Below are 19,319 nucleotides of genomic sequence, written 5' to 3' on the forward strand. Positions count from 1 at the left end.
TTATAAAAAATTCTGTAATAATTTATTTTTACGTTATTTCTACTTCTAAGGCTCAATAGGATTTTCAATTCTCTAATTTATCTTTTTATTATTTTTTAAAATTTTTTTGAAATTTTTTTCTAATTTATTTATTTTGTCGTTTTTAAATTAATAATTTAAAATATCAATCCGGACAAAATCAATCTCAATTTAAAAACGGTTTTATCTTTGAGTCCATTTTATTACTTGACACAGTGCACTACAGTTTCCTCCCAAATTGGGTTTTCTTAGGGGTGGGAAATTTTTTCCAATGTCCTGACAGAATTGCCCATAGCTTTTTCAAAATATTCCGGTGTTGCCCTTTAACTTGTAAACGGTAAGCCCTGCTCGTTTCTCTCTCTTCGGGGTTCCGCCGCTCTTCTTCCCTCATCGGCCCGCCTTTCCTCCAGTCGTCGTCGACGCCACCTGGTCCGGCCGCCGCTCGCCTCTCTTCCTCTATCCATCTTCATTGTCTTTAGGCGAGTATCCTCGCCTAGGTCTTATCGATTCTTTTTCTTCATCCTTGTTCTTGCTCATGCATATCTCACTATCTGGTTTAGTATTTCTGGTTTTATTCCTTCTTCTTCTTGCTTCTCAGATTCCCTGTTTCTTCTTTTCTAGTTCTCCTCACAATTAGTCGAACTTAAATTTTCGACTTGACAATGTAGGAAACCAAGAAGGGTCGAAGTTTATTCATAAAAATACATTGGAAGTTGAAGCCTGACTAAACAAAACCAAAACTGAATTTATAAATGAATATAATACATGTGGGAACATCGATATGCACTTTAAAGTAGCTTTTTGGTAAGACATCTTCCTTGATTGAGTTCCATATAACATATTCATTCCATAATGAGCCAACCCCGATATCTGCGCCAGAAGGAATGCAATATAATGTATATAATGAATGTTGATTCTGCTTATTTAGCTACCTCCTTTGTTAAATATGACTTCTCTGTTCCAGGGGGACCATCCAAAGTGATTGTTTTTGCATTGGAATCTTGTGGCTTTCTATTTGGTCTACTTCGTTCCTTATCTATTTGATATTTATGCTCAATCATTTTTGAGAACGTACTGTGAAGCTGTAAGGCATGTTTGAAGGTTTAAATCAAGGATACTCTTGTATTATTAGTACTATTGAGTTTCCAATCTAATTGCTTGAGTGTGGCATGTTTGACTCTTACAATCAACTAACCATGAACAATTGCTTTTTCTCTGTGTTTACTGTTTAGGTGACTTCATGATCACATGGGACATCAATGATTGATTTGTCTTACCTGTCCTATGGTGATCTTCACTTTCATTAGACTGATTGCTTGTGACTTTTGCCTCTCAACCTTGGTGAAGTTTGATGTGCAACCTTATGTACACAGTTTATACTTTATACCCTTCATTGTTGTTTAAAGTATTAACTTATAAGGGATTGGCTTATGGCTCTGAAGTTCATATCATAGCATTCTCCTTGCAATCAAGGTTTTGAAGGGGTTGTTTCCCCATCAATTATGTAACTTCTTATGGATCTTACAAAATTTATACTTGCAGTGACCTACAATTTTGTATTTTAATGTGCAGTTGATCAATAGAGAATTTTCTTAGAGTTCATGGTCTTACGGCACTCCAATTCCAATGTTGTTTTGGTCATTATTGTCTAAAATGGAGGCCTAACTATTATTTTCCTAATGTATGGACGATCTGTATTGTGTTTGGGGTCTTGTCTCTTTTTATCCAACCTAAATTTGTAATTTTATCGTATTTTAGAAAGGTAAAAGATTTTAAAAAGCATATTAAAATTAATGAAATATTACTTTATTGATAAAATCATCATTTAAAATGCATATAAAAATAATTTATGACATATGAGTAAGGTAACGTTTTTTTTTTTGGGGACCAAAAAAGGTAACAAGCTTCTGAAATTTTGACTAATTAATAAAATTAATAAGCACATTAAAAGGCATATAAAAATATTTTGTTATATAAAAATAAAATAAGGGGCAACGTTGTCCATATAAAAATCTCTTCCCTTCCCTCCCGTCTTGAACTAAACAAGGTAACATTAAAACATCTACCCTCCCTTCCCATTCATTAAAACCCCTCCCCTTTTCTCCCCTCCATCAAAATCCCTTTCCTCCCCTGCCCTCCCCTTCGTTGAACCGAACATACTCTTAGTGATTTGAAAGACAAGAGTATTTTAGGTAATTAAGAGTTCTATACTAGCAAACATAGCTCTAAATGCAATTAAGGGGAGAATATAGACAGTAAGAAGTAATCAGTGCTATAATAATCCAAATCACTGCATCAGTAATTTAGATTCACCCCTAGCTTTAAGTATAGATTGGAGTTGTTTTATGGTTCTAGTTTGATCTTATTTCCATTCTGTACTTGTTCCAAATTGTGTTTTGCTTAACTTAAGAAAAAGTGTAAAATCAAAGCTCAACCGGGTTGTTGGTGCCAAGTCCTCATGGGAATGACACTTTATTCACTCTTTATTACTTGATATGGCTTGTGCACTTGTGAAATAGGTTTCATATTTTATGCCTATCACATGACATTAAGGTAGATAAAAATATGCCTTTATTTTAGTAATAGATAACAGATATTAACATCAAATGGTTGTTTCCTATTAAACTGTCAACTCCATGACTACTATATTTTCAAACTAAAGAATTACGGAATGGGGAATTGACTATGCTCGCTTTTGGAAAGAAGGAGAGCATCCAGGGTTTGTGGTCTGCATAAACTGCAATTTTGGGCAAAAGCATAATATTCCAGTTTTTGTTACCATAATTTTACATTGGATTAGCTATGAACTTGTTGAGTTCATAGATGGCTTGACTGTTTTGATGGATTATATTAAAAAATGACTGGAACTGCTGAATTCTGATGGTGCTTTTCATTTTGTGTGATGCTTTACCAGCTCAACCATTCTTCTTAGTAGAACTTCCAATAAATAAGCTGCCTATCAAGTCTCCAAATATCACTGCTTCCTTCAAAACAATGTAAGTTTTAGTTCTTTGAATGATCTGATTTTGTTAGCTTTGTTGTTACTGGTATTCGGCTGGTAGAAAGTTCCACATTACGATGTGTAAGAAGGTAGTATTTGATCCAATGTTCCTTGTCAAATTTTTGGTTAATCAAGTTTGATTACTTTTCCACCTTTGTTGATAAAGAGGCTCGCGTATATTGTCTTTCTGAGAATAGATGTGCCTGACTTAAGGATCTTTTTTTGTAGGGGAGCTGTTAAATTAGACCTTCGTTGTCCCCTAGGAGCGGAGGGCATTGCTGCTGAACCTGAGCCAGATTGGACTTTTGATGCTCTAATATCGGAGCTTAATGCCTTGGAGATGAAACTCACTACTTCTTGTACTGATCCTTTTCCAACTAAATCAATATACAGGTACTATATTCTTAACTTCTCTTATATGTATTTGTTTCATTGATGTTTATAAAGGTAGGAAAATTCTGCCTTTCTGTGTTTGGTTGATTGAACCTCATTAGTTGGTGCCAAAGAAAATATTTATGTTGGTGGTCTAAATTTTTCTATTGGTACTTTTTTTGGGAGTCTTTATAGTGGGAATGAAGTTGAGAGAGGTGGACCTTTCATATTGCATGCCCCTGAGTATGAGATGGAGGACACAGAGACTGAAGATGAGCAGGACGAAACTGCAGAGGCTGGCACACGATTTGGCTGCAATGAGCTCTACCTAAGGTGCCTACTCCTTGATTTCTAGCTTTCTTTGAGGACGTCACTCATCTATTTTGTTGTGCGAACCATAGACCAATAATAATAAGCAATTTCTGTGGATCTAGTCGGATTAATATTATTTTCATATCGTTCGTTGATCAAATTGCTAACATTTTATTGAAATTTCTTACAATAAAATTTGCACTTTATTTGATGTTTCAGTGATAGTGATAATTCTGACATTGTTCCAGCATTCGAAGAGCAAGGTTACTTGATGGATGAAGTGGGAGAGGTGGAAGGTGCCTTAATAGAACTGACTCATGAACACCAGCTTCGGGTTAAGGTGGGTGATCATGGTGGTATCTATACATGTTATCTGTTTAGCTTGTTAGTTACTGATTAAAAGTTTAACACTCTTGAAGACCATAAATTATATAGTCAATTTGGTTTCTTTCATATCTGTATTAGACTTATTTCTGGCATCCTCTACTTACAGGATGACATTAGGAATCAGATCTCAGCACTGGAAACAGCTCTGATGAATGAAACCGAGAAGTCTGCTTCTGCTTTTCTCCAAGTAGAGAAATATAAAGAAGCAAGACAGGAATTAGATAAAAAGTTTGATACCCAATATCAGCGAAGGATGTAAGATTGCATTGTCTCCTCCCTCCCACCTTTCTTTCAAGGGTTTATAACCACTTCCTTTCTTCTTCCTATCTGTCTTTTATCACAGTTTAATATAAGAAAATGTGAAATAGATTATTCCCTTTGCACTTGGTGCATTGATCCATTGGCAAAGTTGTCCCCTTGTATGGGGTGGTAGCCTGTAGGATCCCATAGAGTTGGTTTGACCCTCCTTTCACAATATGCTAAACTATGGATTATTTGTCTATTGCGGATTTAAAATGCACAATACCATTTGTGAAGATCTATAAAAATTCTTTTTCTTTCTGGGTTTAGAGGTAAACATGGTTTGTTCTTTTTATGGTGATGGGTCGACAACTGGGGCCATGGCCTATTAGGGTATATCATTGAAAGAACAAGAAGAGTACAAGCAGAAAGGTAGGAATAGAGAAAGCCCATGGTGAGGCATCTCTTGTTAACTGTGACCTGCTATGTGGAATGTTGTAAGATGGAAAAGAGAAAGCATCACTTAGAGGGGTTATATGGGGAGGTAGACGAGGAGGAAAAACTTATTCTGGACTTTGGAGGGATTCTAGCTTCCAAAAGCTAGGGGAAATTTTTGTTCTTCTTCTTCTTTATCATTTTCCTCTTATTGGTTTGCTGCTGCTGAAATTCCATTTAACTCTACTCAATCTATGCTTGTATGAGTGGTTTGGTTGGATATATCTGGTTCATTAATCAGAATTCAGAGGAGTTTCATCACACTGTTGTTAAAATAAATTGGAATAAAATTATGTGGTTAATTTTTTTTTCTAGGAGGAAATCAACTAGGAACACACCAAATTAAGTGTGCTAGAGTGTGTAAAGACTTTAAGAGACATAAGCTGCTCATTTTTGAATGCTGGATCTCTTCCAAGACTGAGGCCGTTGACTCATTTTTGCCCCCCTGATTTTTAACGTTTTCTGAGATTCACAGCAGTTAAGTTGGGAAGTATGATTTTATGTAATGATCCATTCTCGTGTTGGAATCAATTTTGACTATGATTGTGTTCTGATGTTATAGATATTTCTCATTTTTAGTAACTAAAATTTAGCATACATGAGAGCTTATCTGCGATTCTTTAACCATCAAAAGTGCTGTTCTATGTTTGTCTTTGTTGGAGTGTTGCTTTATAGGATGAATCGTAAGTTTGAGGAATCAAGAAACTGATCTTTGTATTCCCCATTTTGCACAGCGCAGAAGCACTTGATAATCACTTGACAGCTGTTCAGCAGGACCGGGAGCTTAGATCACAAATAGAGGAAAGAAAAATAAGAAGTGACGCCGCATATGAAGAGGCCAAAAGAAAGGAGAAGGCTATACAAGAGGAAAAATTACGACAAGAGAAGGCTAAAGCTAAAGCTGAAGCTGAGGCATATCAACTTTACTTTTCACCTGGTTTTGTTTTGACTAGGAAGTTCTGTAGACCTTCTTTCTTTAGATTCAAGTTCACGTTGATAATGTTGATGTGCTATTTATTACCTGCTTACAAATCTGTACTTTTTTCCATGAACACTTTAGTATTTTTCTTTTACTTTTCGGTTTCTATGTTTTGGATTCTGAACATGCACACAGAAACTTATTTGTTACCATTTTGTGGAGTACGCCTATCATATTACCCCCTGCTTCTTGTTAGTGATATCCACACTGATGTGTCCAGTACATGGGTATTTAAATTTGACGCATCTTTCTTCCAATATTCTCTTATATAACCTTATTTATTTGTCTATTAAATGAGTATTTAAATTTGACACATTTTTCTTTCCAGAATTCTTTCATATCAACTTCAGCTCAAATATTGCTAGAATTGTTAACTTTCAATTTTGGATTATAGGCCGCCATTAGAGCTGAGGAAGCAAAACGAGCTGCACTGGAAGCTGAGAGAAGAGCAGCAATGGAAGCTGAAAAAAGAGCTGCAAAAGAAGCCATGGAGAAGAATGCTATAGAAAGTTCAAAAAGGATTACATCTGAAGGCTTGCAACTAGAAGCTACAGCACGAATAGATGGTGCATCTAGCCTATCAAAAGCTGAATCCAAGGAATCTGGTATTTTTTTATGTTTTTAAATAAATAATAAAACCATTTAACTGATTGATTCAAATTTAATATCCATGGTTTCTTTGGCCTTTTTATTCTTTCCATGTGCTCAGAAAACGTGATTATTTTGACATTTGTTTGCTATTGAAATTTAGTTTATTCTTCCTTGCATCTTTGATATCGATTTGATGAAGCTGTTTCCATAAGCCATAAAAAGTGGTCCATTCTCACACAAGTTCAGCCTACTGAACTACAAAAATGTCCGTTCATCCTCCTTGTTCTTTATTTTCACTGACCTTTTTGTGTTTAATTGCTTTGTTTTTTGATGCTGAACTACTTTATTAGTTTGAAATTGTAAAAGTACTTGATCTGTTTGTTGTAAGTCAATATATGGATGTGCCTTTGAATGACTAGATCTGTATATTTTATTTAGTCTGAAATTGTTGGCGTCTTTTAAGATTTCAACTGGTACAAAATGTTAGGGTACACATATCGAGCAGCAGATAGTGCTTTAAAACTGGAGGGTCAGAGGCTACAGAAACTGAAAGAGCTTTATGAGAGAAACCAAGCAATACGTTCAAGTTCCAAGGTATTACTGGAAGTAGATACTGGAGATGTTAATGAAGTTTTAGTTTCTTATGCTTCATGCACTGATCATTGCTAATCCTTTATTGCTTTTGTTTAACATGTTTGTGATATTTATTGTCTTATTGTTTTTCTAAATCATAGAATGCCTGCTTCTTTTTTTTTTTTGCTCCATTATTTTGGAATTGTGAATGTTCTGTGGCACTCTTTCATGGTTGATACAATGACTTGGTTATTTATGATAATTGAAAACTAAAGGTACGTCAACTTTTGTCAGGATTTTACCCAAAAGGAAAGTCATATTGCCAGATTGATAAGGCAAATAAGGGGAATAGCAGACAATGTCAGGTAGGGAAGTTGTGTGTTTTATATAAAGAGAAGAATATCAAGTTTTAGTTTTTAAGATGTAGGAGGTGCTTTGGGCAGTGTTTCAAGAGATTACCTTGCTGCGTGACATGAAATGACTTGCATGTAAATGCTGTTGTTAACTTTCTCTTTTGATTAGAGTGACTGTTTTATCGCAGGCATAAGTTTAAGAAAATTTGACCCATAACTTCACAATAATATGCATAAAACAAAGTCAGGTCAAGTCCTTGTGCATGGTTTCATACCACGTGTCATTTTACTTTTGTGCATTTTGCAGGTCAAAAGCAGGCGATCTTATAAAACTTTTGAATGATTCTCAATGTCCTCAATCCATCAGCACAGAAATATTTGCTCGAAAGGTAGCTTAGCATTATTTTATTGACTATTCTCTTGTCGTGGACTCTGCTTCGTTTCCTCGCCATGTCATTTTCAATGCTATTATGAGTTATCTAGTAGGGCATGGACGACATCAATAATAGGAAAAAAAAAAAAACTCCCTTCGTTCCTTTTATGCGAAACAATTTCCAACTACCTCCAATGGTTTGTTCCTATTTACAACAGACATTAATTACTCATTTTAATATTAATACATTTATTATTATGTGGCTTCCAAAACATTTTCTCCACCACATATTCTCTCTCTTCCACAACCCGCTTTATTTTAATAATTCCCTTACTTTCTCCCTCACTCTCTCTCCCCCTTATAAATAAGGGTATTTTTGAGAAATTTTTTTTACAGTTTTTACATATTTATTGTTTATAATCAGTTTTAACTAAATTTTTTATCAACGTGATTCAGTTAATTGTTTCTTATAAAAAGAAACAGAGGGAGTATAAAAAGCATCTTCAATCAAGGAAAGAAGGTATACAAAATATGAATAATTATAACCTCCCTAAGTTAAGCCTCCAACTTTTAATTATATGAAAAAATTGTAAATTTTTACATATTTATTGTTTCTAATCAGTTTTAACCAAATTTTTTGTCAACGAGATTCAGTTAATTGTTTCTTATAAAAAGAAATAGAGGGAGTATAAAAAGCATATTCAATCAAGGATAGAAGGTATACAAAATATGAATAATAATAGCCTCCCTAATTTAAGCCTCCAACTTTGTAGTTTAATGAAGAACACATTAACCAAATAGCCGGGGGTCACTTTGGCAGTTCTCATTTTAGTATTAAATGAATAATGAACTTTTCTGTGATATCTTGTTTGGTCTTTGATCAAATAAGAATACAGATTTTAAAAAAGAAGATTTTGTCAGAAACCACTAATGAACATTCGAAGAAGTACGAAATTGTGTTGATTTAGTATTTTGATAAACAAATTTGAGGCAGACAAATGGGGTATTTCAGATATTTAATTGGACGTGGTAGAATTTCGTTTTTTCCCCCTATGATTCCAGGTGATGAATGGAATTACATGTAAATATCTCCATCAGCATCAAACTTTTTCTTTTTTTTGTAATTTAATAGAATATTAGAATATAATGTCATCCTCATATGACATAATAATGTATCTTGTGTGATATATTTACAGGTTGTTTCCTACTGTGAAAACCCTGGTAATGCTGCCTTTGCAAGTGGTTACGTCATTGTTCTTGTTACCTCTCGGGTACGGCGTTTTACTCTCTAGTTTTTCAGATTACTTGTGTATAAGATGGGATAGCCTTTGAATTTGATACTTTTTGGCAAATGATTAGTAATCTTTCATACTTCAGTTGGTGTTAGACAAATGATCAACTGGTTGCTCACTGTTGGACTGGAGAGTTCTATTCTCATGTTTGTTGACAATCACTTCCGAGAAAGAAATGATCTTGAACCTACTCTTTTGGATTTCATTGATTATTGTTTGTGTGGCAGGTCCCACATGCTATGGATCTTTTGCTAGCTGAGTTCCATAGAGCCTGCATCTACACTGTTCCAAAGCACATCGTTTACAAAAAGGTAACTAGTCAGAAATATTTAGGGGACATTTATCATTGCTTTCTTCTTTTTCAGCCTTGTTATTGAGACTGCTGTGGAATAAAAAGGATTATGATCTAGTTATGTTGACAGGAGTTGGTAAGAAGTGAATTTTGTGTTCCTTGACTGTCTTAAGTTCAATATGTTTCCCGCAGAAAATCTGAGCTTATTAACTCTTTTTAACCTGGAGATTTGAGCGCCCATTTATAGACATGAAAGACGTGAAACATTAGTCTTTTAACTGTAGCAATTTAATCAAGTTTTCTGTTCCAGTCATTGTATTTGCTATCAAGAATGACCAATAGTCAGAATATAAAAATTTATGCTTTGTTTGTTCTCCCTTTTTTCTTCATAAAATACATACTCGTGCAATTTCTTCTTTTTCTTAAATTTTCAGATTAAATGATATGTTATTTATTATGGTGGGATGTTAGTAATGCATTACGATGAGATGCTCATGCATATTTCCTTCATATATATCTTTTTGGATGCATGGAGAACTTTTGTGGTTACATTCAGCTTTTCCTCTCTTATGTTTCAGTCCACCTTTGAATCAAAAGAAGCATACTTTAAAAGTATCGGTTACCGGGAATATGATGGGAAAATAGAGAGTACAGAAGATTATTTAAAGCGTCTAGAATCTTACATCAAGGTGTACGGTGCACTAGTTCAGGTCTGATGCGATAGTCTTCCCGATTCTCTCAAGTATACTTTGGAGCATAATTTAGATTAGATTTAGATTAGAGGATTTTCAGTTTTGCCAGCCATTTATTGGGTACCATTGCTCATCTTATCTTTCTGATCAGCTCACAATGCTCTGTTTTGAATTCAGACTGAAATTCCAAATGTTCAGAATTTACATGGGTTGCAAGAAGGTTGGGCATGGCTTGCAAGGCTTCTGAATAACCTCCCAGCTAATAAATACACTGCTGTTTCGCTCAATGCATTCCTGCAAGTAAGTAATGCAAAATAGTGAAATACGTGTACTCTGTTTCACGGTGTGTGGTCTCCCTGGTCCGAGAAGCAAGCACTTCACTCTCTCTCACACACACATGCGCACTAGTTGGGGCCCACATCGCTTGTCTACCTGAAAAGAAGCAGAGGGACTGAACCTTGTTTAGTGTGTATTGGTAAGCTTAGCAAATTTTATGTTTTCAGATGGCAGGATTTGGCCTCTATAGAAGATACAAATCTCAATTCTTGAAGATGCTGAAGGTAATCTCTGATAACTTTTTGGTTGATCTGAAACAAAAAGAACCGGAGCTGACCAGGATTATTGTGGAGATACAATCTTATATTGAAGATAAAAAGTTCCTTAAAGAGCCAGAAGGAAGGAGCTTGCAAACTAATTTATTATCAAGTATAATGAGGGCTTAGATCCGGAAAAATCATATAGTTAGTTAAGTTTTTTTGGTCAGATCCCATAAAGCAAGCCATTGGTTGTAACTTGTAAGTGATGCTATGTTTTAACATGGGATCTGTAATAGAGAAGAAAGCCGAAGATATCATGTAGTCATAGCATTTCTAATTTAATTGTGATTATGCTAAAGCATAGATATGATGGACAATCAATCGAAGTGGAGAATGAATGATCAAATGTTAAGATATACTCAAAGAAATAGGGAATATAAAGAAATCGTTCTTCTAAGGATTGATCTTAAATAATTACAGATTTAGAAGAACTTTAATTGCACTGAAATAGCCGAGAGTCAATATCCGGTCAATGTGGCAATACTTGGGTGCAAATCATGAGTAGTGCTACTTCGGGTCCTTAATATAAGACCTTATTTGATTTTTGTTTTGGTTCTAAATATAAGATCTTAAGTTATTTTGTTTTTTATATTTATATTTTTTTTTTCAATGTAGTCTTTCTAATAAGAGTAGTTAGTTCTAATCGATAAACTTAATTAGCAAGGATATTTTAAGAAAGATAATACCTATTTATTACAAATAACTAATCTAATTTATTTTTTTAATCTCTTCAAATTAGTTAACTAGTTTTTATAATTAGTATCGGAGATAGCATGACTCTTTTCAAATTCGCCCATCGCATGGGAACTTATGTCAACTCGGGTTTACAGCGTGAGGCAATCGTTTTTTGGGCCTGAAAAAACGCAAATAATGAGTATTGCAATTGACGCGCCCACACAGATTTTATGTATTTATTGCGCAGAATCTGACCAGAGCTTTAGTGTTTGAATTTTCAATTTATGTATTTATTCTTTGAGAGATTTTATCTTAAGTGTGCGTGTTCCCTCATGTACTGTACAAAATCCCAAAAAAGTGAATTGTACAATTCATCTTATAAAAATGTGGCTAGGAATTTTTTTTTTTAATAAAAGGCTAGGAAAATTTTAATTGTATAGATTGGAAACTGTTGAGGATGTAGAGTTAAGTAAGCTCTAAAATCAGTGGCTTGATTTTCCTTGAAATCCATAACTTATAAACTTCATTTATAAGGGTCTAGACTAAATCAGACTAGATTGTGAGCCCTGTATTATATATTTGATTATGCGTAATAATATTTATCTTTTCATTTGATATCATTTAATATTTCTTAAAAAATATTTTTTAAAAATTTTATGCTCTCTTTATTCGATTTTATTCAAATTTATAAAAGTTTTAGTAATATTCCTAGTTTTCTGTTCCAATTTAATCCTTTAAAGGTATACTACTTTGGTGTATGCATTACATTCCCATTTAAAAGATTTTCTTTTCTTTTTTTTCCAATCCCATTTAAAAGAATTTTAACTTGGTAATATTCCTAGTTTTCTGTTCCAGTTTAATCCTTTAAAGGTATACTACTTTGGTGTATGCATTACAACCCCATTTAAAAGAATTTTAACAATAAATTTTTCAAAAAAAGTGCCACGGGAAAAATATAAAATAAAACAAAACGACATCGTAATAGCCGCCTGTCCAGAAATGCCGTGCATGCCCTCTCCTTGCTCCCAGGGCTCGCTATAAAGCAAGCCAGAAGGGAAACATTAGGGTTCAAAAATCTCATTAGTTTAAGAATGAGGATCGCAGTCTCAGGGAGAAGAGGGTGTTCTGAGAGCTGTTGCCCTTCCCTGATTCGCTGCGCAATCCGGTGATTTTTTATCTCCTTTCTCAAACGGCTCTCTCTCTCTCTCTCTCTCTCTCTCTCTCTCTCTCTCTTTCCCTTCTTTTCCATAATCATCATCATCATCATCCTCTTCTTCTTCCTCTTCTTCTTCAAATGTCAAATGTAAAACCCGGTGGGTCTATGGTGGCTGTGATGTTTGTAGCAGTTTTACCAGACATCGGAAGAAGGTCCCGCATCTGGGCGAGGCGACCCTGCGTTTGTATGAAATGACCGTTCTGGTCTTTTCGACATTCTATGGTTTCGCAGCCATGCGTGTTAGCTCTTTTTCCTTGTCTGAGAAAAGGCGAATCTGAGCCTTCCTCTTCAACCTCTATACTTGGCTAATTTTTCTCTTTTTTATATTCTTATTTTTGGAATAAATTTTCCTTTCTTTTCCAGGAAATGAACTGTGCCTGGGGTGCCTCATTGGAACTTGGTGATCATTGGATCGTTTCTGGCATTTAGAAACCATCATTACTCATTAGTTACATTGATTGCCAATTTTTTTATCCTTGAAAAAGGAGGAAAATCCTTCGGTGAAGGATAAGCCGGGAAAATGGAATAACTTCTAGAAGCACGTTTTTATATTTGTTATGTCCGTATTGTTGATTTTACTTACAAATGAAAGGATTCATAGACGTTTTAGTAATTCATTGCGTGTTGGTTCCGTTCTGTTTCATCTGGCATTGTTAGGGATTGTTTTGAACCCATTAGTCATTCTTGTTATCTTATGATGAAGCAACATGTTGGCTATGATTCTCCATAACCATATGTATCTAGTTCAGTAGCATTTGTTAGTGTCTACATTTAGGCACTTCGTTTTAATCGGAGCTATGAGGATGATGAAATTCTTATGCTAATGCAGCCCCAAATAAAATTTGGTGCAATGAGCAGTACTTCCACACACGAGATTTCTGACTCTCCTGTTTCTATTTCATCTTGTCTTTTCCTTGGTTTGTGATTTGTAAAGCCATTTCGGATGTTGAGAATATGTGTTAAAATTTGAGAAGGTAAAAGAGTATTGATTTGATTTTCCGTCATCAAAATGGGCAAGCTTACATTGGAGTAATTCATTGCGTGTCATTTAAGTTCTGGTTCATCTGGTCTTATGTGTTAGTGATGGTTTTGAACCCATTATTCATTTCATTCTTGTTATCTTATGATGAAGCAACACGTTGGCTACGATTCTCCACAACCATATGGATCTAGTTCAGTAGCATTTGTTTGTGTCATGATTGATGCACTTCATTTTTTATCTGGGTTATGAGGATGATGAAATTCTGATACTGTTGCAGCCCCAAGTAAAAGTTGGTGCAATGAGCAGCACTTCCACACACGAGATTTCTGACTCTCCTCTTTTTAATTCATTTTGTCTTTTACATTGGTTTGTGATTTATAGAGCCTTTTCAGATGTTGAGAATATGTATTACAATTTGATAGCGTGAAAGAAAGAATTGAATCTTATCATTGTTTCGCTAACATGAAGGCTTTATTGTTCGAAGATTTATATTTGATTTTCCTCTACCCAAACGGGGAAGCTTTAATATCTGAAATTTTTGAGTTGTTGAAGATGTGCTTGCAAACTTTCTTACAGCTTGATGGGTCATTTTTGAATGGTCTTAATTGGGTGGATATTGAGGAAGACAAACTTTTGCATCTTTGATGAAGGAAGCAGGACAATCTACTTCTACTTGATTCAATAATAATTATAATTTTATGGTAAATTGGAATTATATTTTGAATTTATAACTTCAACAGGAAAATTTTATTTATTGAAAAGGTGTATTTCATCCTAGTAAAGTTATTGAACAATTTTAAGTTGCATAAGAAATTACTAAATTGAACAATTATAAATTGCATATAATCTACTTCTGCTTGATTCAATAACAATTTATTTTTTTTTCCAAACTTTTAATAACCTCTCTATTCAGCAATATTGTAGTGTTAGAAAAGAAAAATGAAATGTAAAAGCCATTAACAATCGACCAATTAGTACCCAACGTCTAATTGGGGGAAAAAGTAGAAAAAAATAAAGAAGTTAATGACTTAAATCTATAGTTTGAAAGATGTTTACTGTGCCTTTGAGCAAAGAAAAATAAATAAATAATACTTTATTATTAAATTATCATGTGAGTAAAATTTTAAATAAAAAAAAAATCTCGTACCATACGCAGGGATGGGAGAAAAAAGGGGAGTATTGTTTTCTGTTTCTCCCCTTATTCTAATCAGTTGATTTAGAAGTGTCTGTGAATTTCATACAAACGAGAACAAATTTTTTGTCATGTATTTATTTAGAAAAAAATCCCAAGGAATAAAGTATGATATCATTATCAGAGATGCCTGCCATGTTTTGTGTCCTGAGAATTTTTTATTGGAAATTAAATGACCAAGTCCAAAGGAATAAAGTATGATATCTTTAAAAAATACTTCTAAAATTTCAGAATTTCAAATTAAAAATGACTATAAGAATGTATTGTTATTAAAGTGTAAAAAATAAGACTAATTTAGAATTTTAAAATTCAAAGATATTTTAATGAAATTCTCTTTTTTATTTTGAAAAATTATAAATAAAAAATTGCACCATTTTATTATTATAAAATATTAAAATATCATTTGTGTTAGGTAATATCTAACCATCAAAGAAAATAAGAAAAACATTTAAAAAGTCGAGCCGTTTCCAAAGGGTATTAGATGGAGGCACATCAAGGGTTGAAAACCCATTGAGCACCACAAGTTATTTCAATATACTACTATGTTTTAAATTTGGGAGGGGGCATGAGTCTGCTAGTATAAAATTATTGACACATACTTAGCATTACTTATTCTATTTCAAACTGATTTATTCCCTTAATTTTTATATGAAAAACATCTCTTACATGGGGAGAGTATCATATTAGTCAATATTAAGTGAGTTTCAAATTCTATGATATTTTTGTGTATTTTTGTTCATTTGAATTTTTCAATATTCCAAAATGTTTTGAGCATTCTCCCTTATTTACACACACGCGCGCGCATTGATTGCTTTTAAAAGTTTAAATAATCAATGGTGGAATTTTCTAAAAGTGATTTATTTAAGAAAATAAATGATTTTTTTTTTTACAAAAAAAAAAGCTTGACAAGCATGTCCCCATGTTGTAGAATCATATAGGAATATTTTAACCATATTAGAAGACAGATGAATGTATTTTACGCTAATAATAACAGTTAAAGTTAATATTATTATTTATTTAAAAAATAATTATCAATAGTAAATCGCAACAATCTTTATTATATAACCTATAATATATGTTGATATTGAGATGTTATTTAAAAGAAAAAGAAAGCAATCATCAATTAATCAATTATATACATATAAACAACATAAAAAGAATTTAATGAAATCAGAGCATACAATTGATTTACAAACTTCGCATAATATCCCAGATTTGTATCTTCTTAATGACTGATTATAGTGATTATTTATCATTAAAATATATTTTAGCAGTATTTTAATATTGACAGGGCATCAACTATTCATTCTATTTTTGTGCTTGGGTTTTTTTTGGGTAACATATTTGGGTCATTTCTTGGACTGAGAATTTGGGCCCTTTGGGTGTTTCTGCAAAAAGAATTGGGCCTGTCTTTTAATGGGCCGCATGAAAACCCTAGCCTGCATGAAGAACCCCGGCTCGATTTTGTACTTTTATATACCTCTCCTCGTTTCCCTTGCGCCTTCTGACCTGGCGCCGTTTGAGTTCTGTGGCCTCCATCTCCTTCAGGTAACTGCTACGACCTCCTGGTTTTCCGTTTCGGCTTCTTCACAAGTGATGTTGATGCGTACTGATAATAATGCAACTGGTTACTCTATCATACTCTCTGCTGTTTTCTTGTTCTTCTTTTACCATTTCGGTTTTTCGAATCATTGGCACTGGAAATTTCACTGGTAGTGACGTTAATGGATGCTGTGTCTTACTTTCAGCTGTTTTTCTTTTCTCCTTTTATCATTTTGTTCTTCAAATTATTGGGAAGTGGAAATTCAGTGGGTTGACTGGACCGAAGCTTAGGACAGTTGGGATGAAATTACCGGTTGATTTTTCTTCTCTCTTAATTGATGGGTGTGAGGTGCTCTGAAGAGTGAGTTAGAATGAGTTTTCGGTTTTACTCTTGTTAGTTGGTATCGAGTAGTGATCTTTTAGAGCTTTAGAGGTCAGTGATCCTTAGCAAGTGGTTCTTCAATTGGCTTGGTTGGATGCCTTTTAATTGTTATTCGCCATTGAGTTAAAAGCAAAAGGAGTAAAATGGGATCCTTTACTGAAATTATTGTTGTGCATCTTTCAGAGATCACAAATTTGTTAATTTTTCAATTTAATACGGGGTTTCACATGCTGGATATTGCCTTTGGATTCACTGTGCTTTGTCACGTTTTTTCTCTTTCTGAAACGTTCAAATTGTATACGATTATTCCTGTGATAGTTTGAAATATAACTGTAGTTGTGTCTTCCTTCTTGCAGCAACAAGCAAGCTTCTCATCTTCAAAGCCTTGAGAAAATGTCAGGGTATGCCTATTGTTTCTAACTTTCTCCTTTAACAACTATTAATATTATCTTTTGCTGGGATATTCTCTTCAGAGTTTCTTTATTTCCAAGTTTGATGAGACAATAATGGATTCTGCTGAGATGCCTTTTTTTTTCCCTGTTAATAACTGAGAAAAAACCTGACAATTTACAGAGAAGAAGATGTAGCAGTGCCTGCTGAGGCAGCACCCTTGGGTGAGAGTATGGACATCATGACTGCCTTGCAGCTTGTGTTGAGGAAGTCTCTTGCTCATGGGGGTCTTGCACGAGGGCTTCATGAAGCTGCCAAGGTGATCGAAAAGCATGCTGCACATCTCTGCGTCCTTGCGGAGGACTGTGATCAGCCTGATTATGTTAAGCTGGTCAAGGCACTTTGTGTTGATCATAATGTGAAATTGATGACTGTTGCCAGTTCTAAAACCCTTGGCGAATGGGCTGGTGTAAGTAAAACTAGTGGTGGCATACCTCTTTTTCTTTCCATTTATGTTGCCTGGCTCTCATGTTTATTTTTTTAAAAATATTTTATTATTCCATTTCGGAACTCTGTTGTTATGTGGTAATTAATCGCTGTATAACTGAGTTAATTAGCTTAGAGATCGTCATTATGCATCAATATAGTATACAATCTATTCAGTTGTTTTTCATAGCAACAATATATATTTAAATATTGAGGAGTCTAAGTTTCAAAATAATTCTCTCCATGTTTCTGCCTGAAATCCAGTTTGTTTACTGTTCCTTTCTAATGTACCAATCTCTCTGTCTAGTTTCTTTTTTGATAGTGGATCTATTTGCTTCATCAAAAACTAACAAGATACGTGAGAGATTTTAATTATTTTATTTTATTTTCATCATACGCAGCTGTGCAAGATTGATTCCGAGGGCAAAGCAAGGAAAGTAGTTGGCTGCTCCTGTGTTGTTGTGAAGGTATAAGCTCTTCATGGGAATGAATATCATTCTATTTCTACCATAGCATCTTGTGTAAAAGATTAGAAATGAAGTTATGAATAGCTGCCATAATGTTTACATTCTTCATTTTTGCTTTTCATACTTGTATTATGGTTCTTGGGCTCTTAGTTGACGTAAAACCGCTGGATTCTGCAGGATTTTGGAGAGGAGTCACCGGCATTAGATATTGTTCAGCAATACATAAAGGCTCAATAAGTTGGGGCGATAACGAAATATGGAGAGCATGAAATGAAATGTCTTTGCGTAGAAACATAGGCAGTATCTTATATTTTTCTTGGCCTTTTGTTGTGTGGAACATTAAGATAAGATCTCTGTTTTTGATTAATTCCTGAGTTGTTGATTTGCATGCTTAACTTGTGGAAATTAATGAGTTTTACTTCCTAGAGTTCGCAACCCTTTTAATATATTTTTCATCCATACCTCGATTGCAAATTTTTTGGCTTGTGTGGATATGTCAGATGTATAAAAATGCTGGGTGGTTGATTAAGTTCTAGTCTGGCCTTTTAACCGACACATGACTCAGGCAACCTTGTTTTGGTCCTAAAATTATCCCTGCTCAAATAATGGCACGGAAGGCCCAAAATCTTTTGAAACTTGACTTCAGGTCTGAGGTCCTCATCTGAAATGAAGTTGTGGTTTATTTATTTTCGCCTTTAGTGCAGTTTTTTGTTTGGTTTAAATGCAACAACTGCGAACAGCTAAAGGGCTGGAGCTGATAAAATGGGCCGGCCCATCCATGTGGACTTAGAGCTACATTCTTTCTCAAGTGTAACCCTGATCAGGCTGGGCCTGAAAGCCTGAGAGCCTTTTTTGTATTTATATATATAAAAAATTATATTCCCTTCAATGAGAACACGTGGAATAATAGACTGACATGATGTTAGAAATTTTATCATCGGCCTCCAAAAACAAGATAGTGGTCTACAAAGGAGCTTAACTAACGATAACAGACAGCCACCTGAATCCTAACGATATGTGGTCATTAATTACTTCTTTATTTTTGTGTACCTTATCAATTTTCTGCCTGCATTTCAATTTCCCAACAACTCTTGCTAATAATACTCACTCTCAACCCCACCCACCCCCTTCCTTTTGTTTTTCTCAAATTAAGGTGCCTTCAAACCCAATTCACTTAATTCCGTCTTGTGGCCTTCAATTAAATCATCCTCTATAATACAATATCCTTTCTTTTCTTTTTTCCTGGTTGTGATGAAGTGGTACCAAGTGAAAATACAGACCCCTCAACTAATTTTTTTTTTTTCCTTACAACTAAAAAAAATCACAGGGAAATTCCTCACATAAGGTTGTTCAGAGCATAGGCTCAATTTGGGGCCAAAAGGCAAGCCAATCAGTTTAACCAAAGCAGAAGCTTTATAGAT

At 34.3% G+C, this 19,319-nt stretch overlaps 2 protein-coding genes across 6 annotated transcripts; both read left to right on the plus strand.

Annotated features, from left to right (window-relative positions):
* The first annotated feature begins 466 nt into the window (after nt 1-466).
* On the plus strand, nt 467-10,959 carry LOC114719502 (protein GLE1). Of its 5 annotated transcripts, none has more exons than XM_028905011.1 (16): nt 467-497; nt 2,933-3,014; nt 3,248-3,412; nt 3,587-3,724; nt 3,923-4,043; nt 4,197-4,345; nt 5,560-5,737; nt 6,199-6,409; nt 6,883-6,989; nt 7,263-7,333; nt 7,629-7,710; nt 8,891-8,965; nt 9,214-9,297; nt 9,857-9,988; nt 10,148-10,270; nt 10,474-10,959. In XM_028905011.1, coding segments are annotated over exons 2-16 (1,857 nt in total). In that variant the 5' UTR covers nt 467-497; nt 2,933-3,012; the 3' UTR covers nt 10,693-10,959. The 5 variants fall into 5 exon arrangements, with proteins under 5 accessions (XP_028760844.1, XP_028760841.1, XP_028760840.1 ...); XM_028905008.1 differs by lacking the exon at nt 467-497 and adding an exon at nt 991-1,036; XM_028905007.1 differs by lacking the exon at nt 467-497 and having other exon boundaries at nt 2,807-3,014; nt 5,560-5,741; nt 6,206-6,409.
* A 5,167-nt stretch (nt 10,960-16,126) lies between these two features.
* LOC114719503 (40S ribosomal protein S12) lies at nt 16,127-18,372 on the plus strand. Its single transcript, XM_028905012.1, has 5 exons — nt 16,127-16,179; nt 16,912-16,956; nt 17,129-17,414; nt 17,833-17,898; nt 18,076-18,372. Exons 2-5 carry the CDS (start codon nt 16,949-16,951, stop codon nt 18,133-18,135), a joined length of 420 nt encoding a protein of 139 aa, XP_028760845.1. The 5' UTR covers nt 16,127-16,179; nt 16,912-16,948; the 3' UTR covers nt 18,136-18,372.
* The last annotated feature ends 947 nt before the right edge of the window (nt 18,373-19,319 follow it).

Source organism: Neltuma alba, unplaced genomic scaffold (assembly GCF_004799145.2).
Source record: "Neltuma alba isolate B1F8T4 unplaced genomic scaffold, ASM479914v2 tig00011917_pilon, whole genome shotgun sequence".
Lineage (NCBI taxonomy): Eukaryota > Viridiplantae > Streptophyta > Magnoliopsida > Fabales > Fabaceae > Neltuma > Neltuma alba.